Source organism: Manacus candei, unplaced genomic scaffold (genome assembly GCF_025592945.1).
Source record: "Manacus candei isolate 608988 ecotype Guabito, Panama unplaced genomic scaffold, ASM2559294v1 h1tg000017l, whole genome shotgun sequence".
NCBI lineage: Eukaryota > Metazoa > Chordata > Aves > Passeriformes > Pipridae > Manacus > Manacus candei.
In genome coordinates this window covers 6,292,928-6,306,838 of record NW_026138065.1, presented here as the reverse complement: position 1 = coordinate 6,306,838, position 13,911 = coordinate 6,292,928, and the positions used below count along the sequence as shown (strand labels likewise).

At 40.4% G+C, this 13,911-nt stretch overlaps 2 protein-coding genes across 10 annotated transcripts in view; one reads left to right on the top strand and one right to left on the bottom strand.

Annotated features, from left to right (window-relative positions):
- Window positions 1-4,036, top strand: part of AKT3 (AKT serine/threonine kinase 3) — a 151,806-nt gene extending 147,770 nt beyond the window's left edge. For all 3 annotated transcript variants that reach the window (XM_051783342.1, XM_051783343.1, XM_051783344.1), the window contains one exon: window positions 332-4,036. In XM_051783342.1, the coding sequence (XP_051639302.1) occupies window positions 332-417 (86 nt within the window). In that variant the 3' untranslated portion in view covers window positions 418-4,036. The remainder of the gene's footprint in view (window positions 1-331) is intronic.
- A 2,739-nt stretch (window positions 4,037-6,775) lies between these two features.
- SDCCAG8 (SHH signaling and ciliogenesis regulator SDCCAG8) overlaps window positions 6,776-13,911 on the bottom strand; it is a 106,613-nt gene continuing 99,477 nt past the window's right edge. For 4 of the 7 annotated variants that reach the window (XM_051783319.1, XM_051783322.1, XM_051783320.1 and 1 more), the window contains 3 exons: window positions 13,472-13,598; window positions 11,338-11,420; window positions 6,776-7,117 (listed from right to left, as the gene is read on the bottom strand). In XM_051783319.1, coding sequence (XP_051639279.1) covers window positions 11,370-11,420; window positions 13,472-13,598 — 178 coding nt within the window. In that variant the 3' untranslated portion in view covers window positions 6,776-7,117; window positions 11,338-11,369. Of the gene's footprint in view, window positions 7,118-11,333; window positions 11,421-13,466; window positions 13,599-13,911 lie in introns of those variants that run through there. The other 3 variants (XM_051783325.1, XM_051783318.1, XM_051783323.1) reach the window with 3 other exon arrangements.

The following is a 13,911-nucleotide window of genomic DNA, read 5'->3' as shown; positions in this document are numbered from 1 at the left end:
ACTCTGCCCCAGTCAGCAGTCGGCTTCCATGCTGACATGTTTTGACTAGCCTAGAACTGGTAGTAGTGACTGAAGTTCTCACATCATAGGCATAATAAAACCAATCAACAAATCAACCTACCCTGAAATAAATAGTGACATTTGGAAGTGATATCCCTTCAGTGAACATCATCCTGCTGTATGACCATAAGCTTACATACATGACTAGAGTCTTACTTAAACTTGAGTCTTCAACTTCAGCATTGAACCCTGAAAGGTATACTGCATATCAGGTGAATAATGAAATTTTGTTGCAAATATAATGATGTTTTGAACTTCTCCCTTAACACAGATGACGAGGATGGTATGGACTGCATGGACAATGAGAGGCGGCCGCATTTCCCTCAGTTTTCCTATTCTGCAAGTGGACGAGAATAACTTTTTGTTCTGCTGCTTCACTGTCATCTTAGGTTTATCACTGAAAATGATTCCTGAACATCACCACCAGTACTAGATACTATTATGATAGCAGGGGCACTTTCAGAGACCATTCCAAATTGAACAAGTTTCTTTCCCAGACCTACCTAAAATCAGTTTTGGTTTTGCATGACATATGAGATTTTTCTCTACTACGCTCTCCTGCTGTTGCTGCTGCCCACAGTCTCAGTATAATAGCAACGTCAAGAAGTTACTAACAGTTTCTTTGAAGGTAGATGACTTGACTTCAGCACTGTAAACTTTGTGAACAAGTAGTCATCTATTTTTCCTCACAGCGGAGGCTAAACAAAAACCGTGTTGGTCCAGCTTATCTTCTTCCAGAAGACGAATCAAAATTGTAATTAGTCGAAACAGACTAGGCTATAAAATTTTCTTGCATCTGTTTGTGCTGGTTAGAATGAGGAAACATAGGGGTGGTGATGTACATATGCAAGGTTTCTGTTAGGCATATCATTACTTGAAGCAGGTCTCTGTCATTAACATCTGGCTGGAATTTGTTTGGGAAATGTTTGAAAGAAGGACTTAAACTGTTGATATATATAAATATATATATATTATTTTTTAATTACTGTTGGATACTACAGAAGAAGCAGAAGGGCTGGGCTCGCCCAGCCTGCCACTTAGAACTTCCAGGTTCATGTGCAATCATGGAGAATCGAACATTATACATGCAAGAAATGAAGGCATAAAAGCAGCATTTGAAGTTGTTCAAGGGGTCTTATAATTTGCACCAGATAACATCTTTCTCATGCTTTTCTCTTTCATGATATGCATCACCTCTGATGGCTGAAGAATGTAGACAGGCATAATGGTATTGCTTTTCACCAAAATGTGTGCACCAAGGTAAACAGGTGTTTGCCTTACTTGTTTTTATTTTGAGTTTGTGAATTAGCTTTTTTCTCCAGGTGTTTAACTCTGAATATTCTTTTTTGCTTTCCTTTCCTTTTTTTTTCCCCCCTTGGTTATACTGCGTTAGTATTTATTTTTAGAGATAAGGTTTATATGTGTCATGTTTGCAAATGCTGCTACATCTTAGAACAGGCTTATAGCAGTTAATTTTGTAATATATGGAAGGACTGTACAAGCTGAAGGGAATAATGCACTTTTCTCCCATGTGGAAATTTTAACAAGGCTCTGAAATTGTACATACTGCTTAGAATCAGATTTTTGTGAATGAAATACTGTCTTTTAACTGTTTGGCAATGGAGGTGAGGAATTCCAACCTCATGTGCCAAAGGGTTAAAAACAAACAGACAAAAAAGCTACGTCTTGTGCTCCATTTAGGATAAACGTAATGTAAGAGCCTGACAGCACAAGAGAAAAATGTCTGTTCTATATGAAGGAATTGCATTTGAACAATGAGACCACAGTGATTACAAGAAAAGCACTTTATTTTATTAATTAAAATAGCAAATTTCTGGGATCAGCCGTTCTCAAGGAAGATTTGCCCTCAACCAAAAGAGTCCTGAAATCCAGCAAGTTACATGTAACAGTGGTACCTGATTGACTGAATTTAAAACATCATGACAAATGCTCCACTGATAGGGAAACGTCTTTCCATTTCCTAAGATCTGTGTCTAACAGAACATGTGCATAAACTTTAGCGCTGATCTTCAGCAATGATAATCTTAATAATAAACCCTTTGGTGCTAGGAGTTGGGACGTTACGCCGTGCAGCGTACAGAGCGCACGCACCCTTGCTAACAACATCGGACAACCCCAACTCCATGGGATTATCATTTGAAGTATCTCTGCGTTCAGCTCTTGTTAGCTCCCACAAAGACTGTGACATTGCTGAGTATTCCTGGTTGCGTTGTGTGAGTGAGTAGATGGGTCTGAGAGGAGAGATGTTCTACGCAGATGCCTTAGCCTCTTGATGTGGAAAGTTGAGTGCCCAAGCATGAAGCCCACTGCTGGCAGTGCATGTGCTGGGATGGTCAAGGGGTTGATGGGCATTTTAGCAAGGCAGCTAAAAACGCAGAGTAATTTAGACAATTTTTCATGTTTTGTGTTTTATCTTTAGTAATGGATGGATAATCAAACAGAAATATGTCATGATGTATATTGTAACTGCATACGATGTCATTATGTCACCTTGTAACACTAAAGATGTGTAGATGTTGTTGTTCCTGTGCAGAGAGATAGATGGGCAGCAAATGAGTTGCAGGTCTGTTCTGCACCGGTGCTGTAGAGGTGTCTACACTGACACAGCGAGCGAGTGACTGAAATAATCAAGTACTTAACAGACGGGCATTAATTAGTTCTCTGCAAAGGTCTCGTACTTACAGACTGAAACTATGGTGATTCAAAATCTGTGTTACATGCCTGTGTTTTCTCCCCTGTGTTTTCAGCTTGTAATAGCAATAAGTCTCTTGACACAGGGCACCTCTAGCTAATGACCGACTGGCCGTGCCTCTGGCCAGCCGCTCCTTGCGGGCAGAGGACGCCCTGTGGTTTAGCTCACCATGGCGTAGCTACTTAGTGTGTGGTTTGCAGTAAGTGTCTGTCAGTGAATTATTTGAAAACCTTTTAAGACATCACTTTGCATTGTGTTTGTCTGCCTTTCGAAACATCAGTGATCAAGTTTGTGCTACAGAGAGTCAGCAGACACTTTGTGCTGCCTGGGCTTGGGGGATTCTCTCTTACCAGTGTTAGAAACAGGTGACAGAGGAATGGACAAGCAGTGCTGAGAGAAACTTTTGAAGCTCTTCTTTTGCTGTCTGCAGTTGTGGTTGGATTTGGACAGGAGATGGTGGCTGGTTGTCTTGGCGAGCCTTTTGAGCACAGTACATTTCAGACTTTGACTCCAGCTTGTACTGACTTCCATGACATACAGTATGCCCTCTTGTACTGCAGCCATCTCAGAGGAAATAGGTCATTTCTGTTTGGATTTTGGCAGTTTTGCACACAGCTTCGCTTTCCACACTAATCCATCTTCCAGTACATTCCTGTTGCTTAAAGAACATTTATTCCAGGATTGTTTTACATTTTTTTCCCATCTTTACTTGTGGCTTCTTAAAGCTGACTGTTCTTGCAGGGGCCATGTGCTTCTCCTAGAGTACAAAAGTAAGGTCTTTCCTTACTAACTGCAGGGTCTATATATTACACCTCAATGTACACACTTTGCTGCTACTGTTTGTACTGTCTACAGTAGAATTTCCTTATCTTGCTCCTGGTAGTGCATTACAGGCAAGCATGAAATGTAAAGTATTTATTTAAATAAAAACCTCTAAATTGGTAATTGAATTACCTCCCTGTAGCTTTAGAGTTTGTGACATTTCTTGACCTTGCTAGTTCTTTCATTAGATCCATGCAAGATCTAGTCATATGGTTAAGGATATTAAGCAGACACGACTATGAACCCAAGAAACCGTATTACTGTTGGTCATACTTAAACTGTTTATTTCCTTAAGTATATGACCCACAAGGATGTGAAATAACTACAAGAAACTGTTTTTGTACACTGTACATCCTTAGTATTTTTACACGTATATGATAGGGATGCACATTATTTTCCTTCGTACAGACAGCTTAAATAAAGCACTATGTCAATCTGCTACTTCTGTGTTTTTTAATGCTAATTTGTTCTGGAGGTTTGTAAATATATATATATATATATGTTCAAGCTTGCCACAAAGGACGTATTTTTTATATCTGCACATTACTATTAAATATCTTAGGGGATAAAATTCCTAAGTTGTTCCGTGTCAGAGAAAAAAAAAGGAAATGAGAAGGCTATATTGCAGATTACAAAAGATTTCTCAAGTTTTGGGTTAAATATTTACTTCATATTTTAAAGTAATTTTATATAGGTTAGATGTTTCAATCCTGAAATGCACAAAGAATTTACTTAATTTCTTCTTACAAGAAAATGTACATCGTTATTTTTTTATCACTGTATATATAATGATCTGTGCATGTTTAGTTACAAGTTTTATTTGCTGTGAAGTCCTAGTGATAACTGTAACTCGCTGTGACATATTTCAAATACTGGGTGAATGGTTTCAGCTTGTAAATTATTAAGTTACAGTATTGTCAAAAAAAAAAGTTTTTATGACTAAGCAAGATGTATTTGTGCTTTGGACCGAGGCTGTTGCCATACAGGTGGTTCATGTTAACTCTATGAGGTGTATGTCCTTATAAAAGTAAATTTGGGTTACACTTTTGAAGCAATGATTCCACAGGGCTATGTTCCTATCAGAACACCCATGATTTAAGTAATTTTCAGCTAATGAAATTCTTGGCCTCATATTCCACAGCTAGGTGATGTGTTTGGGTAAGGAGAAGGGAAAAAAGTGAAGGTGGGATTTACAGGGCACCATAGAGTGGGACCCTTTGAAGCCCATGAGCTGGTCCAGGGCCATTTGAACCAGCCGATCTGGAGGGCTGAGTGTCCCTAAAGCAGGGGGTCATCTGGGTTTTAGCTGTTCTTTTACATGAATGCTTCTCAGGAATAGAGGTGCTTCATCCAGGTCTCAGGTTTTTTCCTTTTTTTTTTTCCTCCTTTTTTTCTCCCCCACCTTGTAATAGGAAAGAGCATCAGAGAGACAGCCAGCCATAGTTCAGTGATATTAGGATGTCAGTGACCAGGACGCAGCTGTGGCAGGGGCAGGACTGTATGGTCAGGTTGCATCCTGTGTTGTGGAATCACACTCAGTCTGCTGACCTGGGGTTTCCTGGATTTGATTGTCTGAACTGACACTTGTAAACTTTGTAAAACTAAGCATTTTATGCTAAAATAGAAGCAGGGGAGGGAGGGGGGCGGGGCATGAGACAGATAGGCTTAGTGCTGTCTCTGTTAATGACTAATTGAAATAGAATAGCTGCTGCAGGGAAAATGATTCCTTCTAGACTCCTGGCAACATAATGGGTTGCACCTACATCTGGGATGAGTATGAAAAACCTAATTCCAGCTATAGATACTGGCAGCCCAGGACCCTTTGTTGAATCAGACCCGTACATGCATGTGAGTGGCTGGCAGTGGTGCCCTGCACGTGGCCACCTGAAGCCACCTGGTAGGTGAGGCAGGTCCAGAAAGGTTGAGGGTCCCGCTGTGCCTTGGCCCAGGGCATGGCAGCTCCAGGGTCTCAGTGAAGCCTAAGTGTTGGGACCAGGTGCCCGAGTTCCTTTGCGTGCGTAGGCACTGTCTCCTATTTAAACACAGATTTATGCTGCAGAATAATAAAAAATAAATTTTAAAAAGTTTGCATTTTCCTACATTTATAAATGTATATTCTTAACTGTGTAACCATCTATAAAGTAGTGACACTTATAAAACTGTCAGCCTGATTACTCTATGGCAAACCCCAAGTTTGACTAGAGAGGACTTTCCTTCATGTGGCTTTCTTGTCCCTAAGGACCTGAGGCCATTCTTGGCATGCTTGGTGTCATATCTGTGAAGCAGTTCAGGGAGGCGATCAGATGTGTTTGGCAGTTAAATATGGCAGGAAATTGAAATAGGGAGGAAAAAATCACTTTGATGTTAGGGCTGTACCACTAATAATTCTTAAAATACAAGGGAAGGAAAGATTGTGTTCCACAGCCAATGGTAACTTATTGCATATGCTGTTACTCTTATTTTTGTTACATTTTATGTGTTCATGCCGGCTGAAGTAGCTTTATCACAGGGGGCTGTTCTTTGCCCTTTTTTCCCCCCTTTGCTAGTGCAATTCTGCAACTACACTGAAGGTAACAGATGTAGAAACTTTTTTCTTGTGTGCATAGCTTATTCTACGCTAGATAGCAAAAGATTCAGATAAATTCTTTCTGAAACTGTGTGGTATTTGGAGAGTAACCTTGGATAACACAAGTGCGCCGTTAACCAGAAAAAAAGCCTCCAGGTGTTTTGAGTTCAATAATTTGAAGCCAAGTTCAGCTGTTGCCCATCCCTGAGACTGCTGAATATGTGTGGGTGGAAAAGTCCAGCTTCACCACTTTCAGTGTCGAGAGCCAGGCACTTGCTTAATGGCTCATCTGTACAAACCAAGGGCTCCTTTCTCTTAAAGGCTTTATCCACCAACATTTTAAAGGGAAACCTGCCCCATGGCAATTCTTCCACATTATGTGGAATATTTGTCAATCATTCTTATGCTTTTCTGATGAATAAGCAGTTGTTGGGACTCTCGCTTTTTATATAAAAGTGACAAATACCCTGTAAAATAAAGTTCCCAGGTAGATTCTGGTACTGAGTTTGTAAACAGGAAGGCAGTGTGCTTTTGCAGAACTTGCAAACAGCCCCCTTCTCCCTCCTCCCCCTGCACATGCTTTCCCTTGAATTCAGAAGGACAGAATGAGAACCTAAGAATCTTATTAGGTTTATTGATATTTCAGTCTGTGAATAAAATAGACATGTATGTTCAATTATGAAAATAGATTAAAACATTTTATAAAAATTGTACAAATTATTAAAGTCTATACCACATAATAGCTTTTAAAACTGGCTTGCAAGCCTGGTCTTTTCAGAAAAGTCTCAGCTGTTGTCCTAGAAAGTCTGATAGGCTGGTAAGGCTTCAAAATATTTGTGATTCTGTAGTTAAAACCAAATAGAAACCAGCTGAAATTAGCTAGCAAGTGTGCCTGTTTTCTGCAGAGGTGTCTTTGGGTGAGCCTCAGACAAGTTTCAGCCAGGTGCAGAGCAGACCTGAAAGATAAAAGGAAGAGATGGGTAGTCTGTGTGGCAGTGCCTGTGTTTCTCATTTGTGTCACTTCAGCCTGCAGGCGAGTTCTTAGAAGAGAAATACAGAACTGGTTAAGATTGCAGTAAGGCAGAGTAAACAAGTGCTGTTTCAAAGCCTGTGCTTCCTGTGGACCTGCTGTCCTCACCTCTTTCTAAGCTCAGAAGTCTTACAGGTAGCAAGAACAAGAGATATCTGATTTCTGAAAAACAAGATCTCCATGAGCTTTCAATGTGGCTCCTGTTTAGCAGTAAATAACTGAGCTCTTGTTCTGGGGCACGTCTAAGATCCTGCCCCTTTCTCCTTCCAGGAAAGAAGGCGGTGAGTTTGTGCCAGAGAGTGTTTTCTGTGCAGTGTACCCTGTGTGTCCGGTGTGGGCAGCTGTAGCAAAACAGGAAGCTGTTGCCTGGGTGCTGGTAGGAAACCTCTGGTGGGAAGGCTGATTTGCAGTTTTGAAGCTCTTGCATAGCTATTGTTTGTGCTTCCTTGGTAGCACTTGACTGAATTGAGTGAGACATCAAACTATTGGAGCTGGGGGAGCTACCTCGAATTAAGCCACTGGAGTTCTAAAAATTGAATTTAAGAGATGTACATGACCTCAGAAATAAAAATAAACTTTCTACTTTGGCTGGTTTTGCATTAGAAGACTAAAGGGTTTGTTTTTTTTTCCCCCCCCTTGGTTGGTTAGGCTGAGTTAAAAAAAGAATTTATGAAGCTGTAGTTCATTAAAGAATTAAAAGAATTATAACCAGTAATATGGTACTCCCCCCCCCAAATACATGCACCAACACCAGCTGGTACAGTTGTGTCCGCAGCTAGTGCAAGGAAAAATGAACTATAGCAATGGAAAGCCTTGGGGCTTAAATTCCCTCTCAGTACCTGGTTAGTGACAACAAGAGGAAACCTTCTCTGTGCTGCAGTGACTCCCAGCATAAGAGTACAGGCAGAAGCTCAAAAAGACAATAAAAGACCCCAAACACTCAACTCCTGCAGAAATCTCCTGGCAAATGCTTTTGTGGGTGTCTTTCCACACCACAGTTACCCCGTGTTAATGCTTTGTGAGATGCAGAACCTCAGCTTGATGGAGGAAGTGGGCAAGTCTCCTCCTGCCTACAGCCTGAACTGCCAACCAAGCGCAAACACTGGCAGAGTCTCAGAGCACCCCCACTATACAAGGGCCTGGGTGCTAAAGCAGTTATTTAAGGTGTGCCATCTCTAACTAAATGGGCAGAACTGTCACTCTCATGTCCAGATAATTGGTAAACAAATTGGTTACTGGATAGTCAGGGGCAGAGCCTTTCCAGTCTTAGTTTCTCCTCCTCCTAAGAGTACTTTGGTATTCACTGAGCTGACCTCTCCAGGTTCCTCTGGACATTACCTTCTCACCTCAGTGGCATCTGTTGTAACTGGGTGGTTGGGTATTCTTAGGTGTACAAGTTGGAAGGGTCTGTAGGAGTGGAACCACAGACATCGTTTAACTTATTGCTGTTAGCTACACTTTGAGGGGAGAGGAGCCACTAGCTTCCTGTTTGGTTAGAAAGCACTGAGGTGGCTTCAGTTCCTCAATCCTCCTTTGGCTGTAAAACCCAGAGTGGAGCTCTCAGGAGGGCCAGGCTTAGCTCCTGCGGCCCAGCAGCCAGACACCAGACCTCCCACAGCTGCAGATTCCCAAACACTGAAGAGCTGAATACCTGAAGTGTCATGTCAGGCCACTCAGACATCAAGTAGAGGTCTATCTTTGTTCCCTCCTATCGTAGTTTAACTTGCATCACCTCTGACTAAAACTCCATCCAAGCAGAGGTGAAGATTTTCATCTCCTTAAAAAACACACAACAACCACCACCACCAACCCCTGCCTGTGGAATGTCACTGCCTGTTACGAACACCCAAGAGAGGTGCTATCTTTGTGCATTAAGACTACACTAAAAACAAAAGCTCTTTCCCCAGTAACCTAAGCAGCCTTCAGGTCTCCTGAAGAACAGTTGAGGGCCATGTAAGGATCAGCCTGAATCACTTTTGACATCAGCGATGGATGAGCTACCTATTTGCCGGACACAAGGCTCCCCTTCTGTAACATACAATGAAAAAACCAAGCAAATGGGGCACTTGGGACCTCATTGAAAATTCCTGCTGACATAAAAAAGCAAAGAAAACCACTGCCCCAGAACATCTGTAATTCTGACAGTACCTCCTGCTGAGCGACTGGGGTGAGGATGGGAACATAGGCACGGGTGAGTGTATTTTAACTTCCTTTTAGAAGAAAAGTGGTCTGGTCACAGACACACTCCTGTGAAAGAGACATCTGTAACGAGGGAGGAGAGAGTTTAGTGGCTGGGTCACACGGAGAGCACAGGGATAGCGCAGGTTCCTGCCAGGGAGAGGCTGGCTTGCAGAAGGAGATCTTTGGGGGGAAGGCAGAGTAGCAGCATTGGACGACAGCGCTACCTGGAGGTAATTCTCAAGGTCCAAATCCTACCTGTCTGTGCTCTCACTGGCTCAGCTGGCCAGCAATGCCTTCTGGCAGCCAGAGTCTGTGAGGGGATTGTCCACCGGGACAAACACTGATTTCTGTCAAACTGATAGACACCAAGGCACATCCTGCAAGAGGCATCCCAGCTTTCACAAACATACCTGGTGGGCGGGGCTGAGGTTTCCAGCAATCTCAGTTTAGATATTTGTTTGCTCTACTATGCACATTTATTTAGTATTCTGTATTTAGTACCTATGTACGAGGGGAGCTAAGTATCTGTTATCCTCCTGTCTTGGGGGGTGAGTTCCAATGCACAAGAGACTTTCAAAGGCAGAAATTCTGAACTGGAGTCTTCTGAAAACATTCAAAATGAGAAGTGTAAATCCCAAATTAAACTTTTGACTACCTTTACACGGTCCTGAATATGTTATGCTGTCTCCCATTATACAGTATTAGTGCCACCTAGTAGATATTAGTGTAGTGGCCTGATACAGAGCCCACATTATCATACTAGTCCTTTTTGACTCTGTGAAAATGAAAATCACAATGTGAGCATCTTCATCATGTCATAGATAGGTAGTTATTCTGAAATAACACTGAGCTTCTTTCAGTAAGAGATTTAATATCATTGTTTTAAAAGTATGTAATTCACTGTTGAGAATGAGAAATATGTTTTCAAAAGCTGGTTACTCCTTCAACAAGGATTCTAAAAGCCTTTTAGCTCATGTGGCCTGTAAGGGAAGGCAGTATTGTAGCAGGATCAGGTACTTCTTTTATCACGACTTTTTTCAATCACTTGAAAACCCAGCATTTCCCTCACAATGTCAAATGAATTTTCCATGAAAAACAGACTCTCAACACACCAAAATGTAGCTGGATTTAAAGACATTCTTTTCTTTCTTTCTGCTTGTCTGTCTTTCCTCCCATACAGCAAACACTAACATTAGAAATAAAAACTACAGTGGAAGTAACCCAACTTTTGAAAACAAATCCTATGAAGGCTCAGGGCTTGTCAGTGTTCATTGATTTTTTTTTTCTTTCCTCTAGGTTAGCTAGATTCAAATAAATGATCCAATTTTAAATTCTGGGGCTTTTAAATTAAGTAACTCTTACAAAGCAGCAGGAACTATGTTGCAGTACTGTGAGTCCTACAGCACTGCTGCAAATACAATTATTTAGATAATGTTTCTTTCTATGTGACACTAACTTTTATGATTTATTACAAAACAAATTGTAGCCTTTCTGAAGAAAGAGGTGATTCAAGCTTTCTCAGAAGGAAAATACTGGAAGCAACAAAACTAACCAATTCCAAATCAATATACAAATACCCAGTGACTATCCAGATCAAAAAGTACCTATAGTAAAATCTGAGATCTTCTAGAAGTTCCCACCTTTCTAAGAGTGGTATGTCTCTCTTGCCCTTCAATCTTTAATTGCTCAAATCTTTAAGATTTTTTTTTTAATTCTGTTAGGTAAACCTGTCTTTGATGTGGAGGGCTTGTCCTTAAATTTTTAAGTGCTAAAAAACCAAACCAAAACAAACCACCAAAGCACAAAAAGCTCCAAGAATTTCAAACCCAAAAATGTTTCTAACACTTCCTTTTTCCTTTTGTCTTGAAGTGTTCGCCAGATTCAACTCACATCTGCAAATACTTTTAGTCCTCTTTTCCTCTCCCTCTCACCCCATATATAGAATATAGAAAAAAAATTACCTAATTCTGCTCATTTCTTTTCATCCATCCAGGTTTTTACTTGATTCCATCTGTGTCCTGTTTGAGATCTGCATCCCATTTTTTTTCCTGAAATATACAACTTAAGTTACTAATGGCTTGTGTTCCAAGATACAACAGCACAGATAGGTTAATGTATTTTATGTCATCTTTAAAAGATTAGGTCATGATTGGTTTTTTTTACCTTCCCCCCCACCAAAAAAAAATTAAAAAATTTGATTATAAAGGAAAGCTGTTGGACAATACAGTAAAATGTGGAATATGAGGTCACTTTCACCTTTGATCAACACTGAATCTGCAATTGTTTGATTTTAATATTTATTTCTATACTAACTACATGCATCTTTCTGTAGTTAAGAGCTTCCATTTATGGTGAACTATCCTTTAGTTTTCTTAGAACAATTGTTTGATATTCCAGGCAGCTCTCTTGGGCTGAATTCCAGTTCCCAGAGAACCACCATTGCTTTAAATAGCTGCAAATAGATTTTTAGGGCTCATTTTTAATAATTTTTTTATCAGTCTTCTGAGTGTTCTCAACTTAAAAAGTATCCTCTGGAGCACAATTAACTTGTAATAAACATAAAGAAGGCAGCTTTTGCCAGTCAAGTCTTGATAGCAGCATAATATCTGAATGATATTTTCCTCTTTTGTGTGATTTTCGTACTTCTGCCCAACTTCATAAAAGCACACTCACTTCCAGAAAAAATAGATTATCAATAACAAAATCCCTGTGGACCATGTAAAGGCTGTTCATATTACTAAAGAGTGCTTTCCATAAAACAGAAATCATAATTTCTTTTCTGAACCACCTTCTTAACCTGTCTTATAGACAGAACACTATGGTTGCCCTAAAATTTGCCAGTAGTCACTACATGCTGATAACCTTACACTATCATGAGCCACCGAGTTTGTCTACTACAACAGGAAGTCCTGTAAAACCAAACACATGAACATGATTAGAGGCTTAACAAAGTACAGACTGTATTTCCTAGGTTAAACATTTACTGAATTCTATAGGTGAAAAGCCTACAAAAAATAGCGTGATTTAAATATTTTAAAGTTCTAAGATGATTCACGTTCTGTTTACCGCTAGGTGTGTCACTAGACTAAATTTCCTACACTGAATTTCCTTTGTTACCTCAGTAACAGTAACCTCCAGTTATCCTGGGCAAACTCCCTATCACTAGTTTGCAAGTTAGGAAGCATTGATATTGTTGAATTAGTGCATTTACTCAGCCACAAAGCAAGAGTTCCATTATCTGCTAGTTTACTGCAAACCTCATCCTGTGCTTGTTCTCTTTTTTCTGAAAAAAGTAAAAGAAAGCCAAAGAAAAAACCCAACCCTGCAGCTCTCTCCCTTATTCCCAAAGCACTGACTGACTGAAGAACAGTGACCAAAACAAAGAAAGCAAGAACAGCCCCTAAGTAGCCACAGCTTCCTAGGGAGCACTGGAAGCAAGAATCAGTCTTGCCAGAGAAGCAGTGCAGTGATTAGTGCTAAGGCAAGACTGATTGTACATTCACCATCTTACATTTAAGTGAGTAAATCATAAAATATCCCAAGTTGGAAGGGACTCACTGGGATCATCAAAGTCCAACTCCTGGCCCTGCATATGACAGTCCCAAAAATCTCACCAGGAATAGTCATGGAGCAGCAGGAAAAATAAATGACTTTTAAAAATAAGAAGAAAAAAAATTACGAAGTGATAGGGGGACTTAAGTCTGACAAATGGCAGCAAAAAACTCAAAGAAATTATCAACATCAAGTTACTGTTTAAACATTAATGCTAGTAAAGATCAGATTTCCCTTTTCTCTGAAAAAGGAACAAAAAATCTTCAGATAAGAAGGCTAGGAACTGTCACTGAGAATAACTTCTGCGTTTTTATTGTCACTTCAAAACATTTTCTTCGTTTAGTTTAGGTTTAAGTGAGACTCAGGTTCAACTACCAGTCTCTTTCCAACTGCATGAGTTTTTACTTTATTTTTTTTTATAAGGTAATGCTGTATTTAAAAGAATGACAGCAACAAAATCCAGCAGCTGAAATGAGACTGCTGGCAGATCTCTCTGCTAAAGCTGCAGAATATTCCCCTCAGACTTGCTTTTCTTCTGGCACAGTACCTGTTTTCGCAGAAACTGCACCTCTTCTGTAAGCAGCTGCTTCTCTTTGAAGAGTTGATTCTGTTTGTTGAGCAACTCCACTAACTGCTGGGCAGTGGCCTGACAGTGCTTGTCAAGCTGCTGTAACCTGGAAAAAAACAGATAAAAGGGTTGCAGAGCATCTGAAGTTGGAGTTCACAGTAGAAGCTTTGATGTTTGCACTGGCGGGTGCAGCTCCCAGAGGCCAGAGTCCAGGCGGGTGGTTGGGCTGAGACTGAAGTATTACTCCTAGGATGGGCATTCAATGTATTTTCACACTTTAAACAAGCACTTTTAAAGGTCTGCTCTTTTAATTTAGGAGCCTTATGTGGACATGACAGCAAATTTGCTTTGCTGTGACATCAATAAAGACTGCAGGATTGCATCTTGACACCTGTAGCTAAGCAAGCTGCACATTCTGT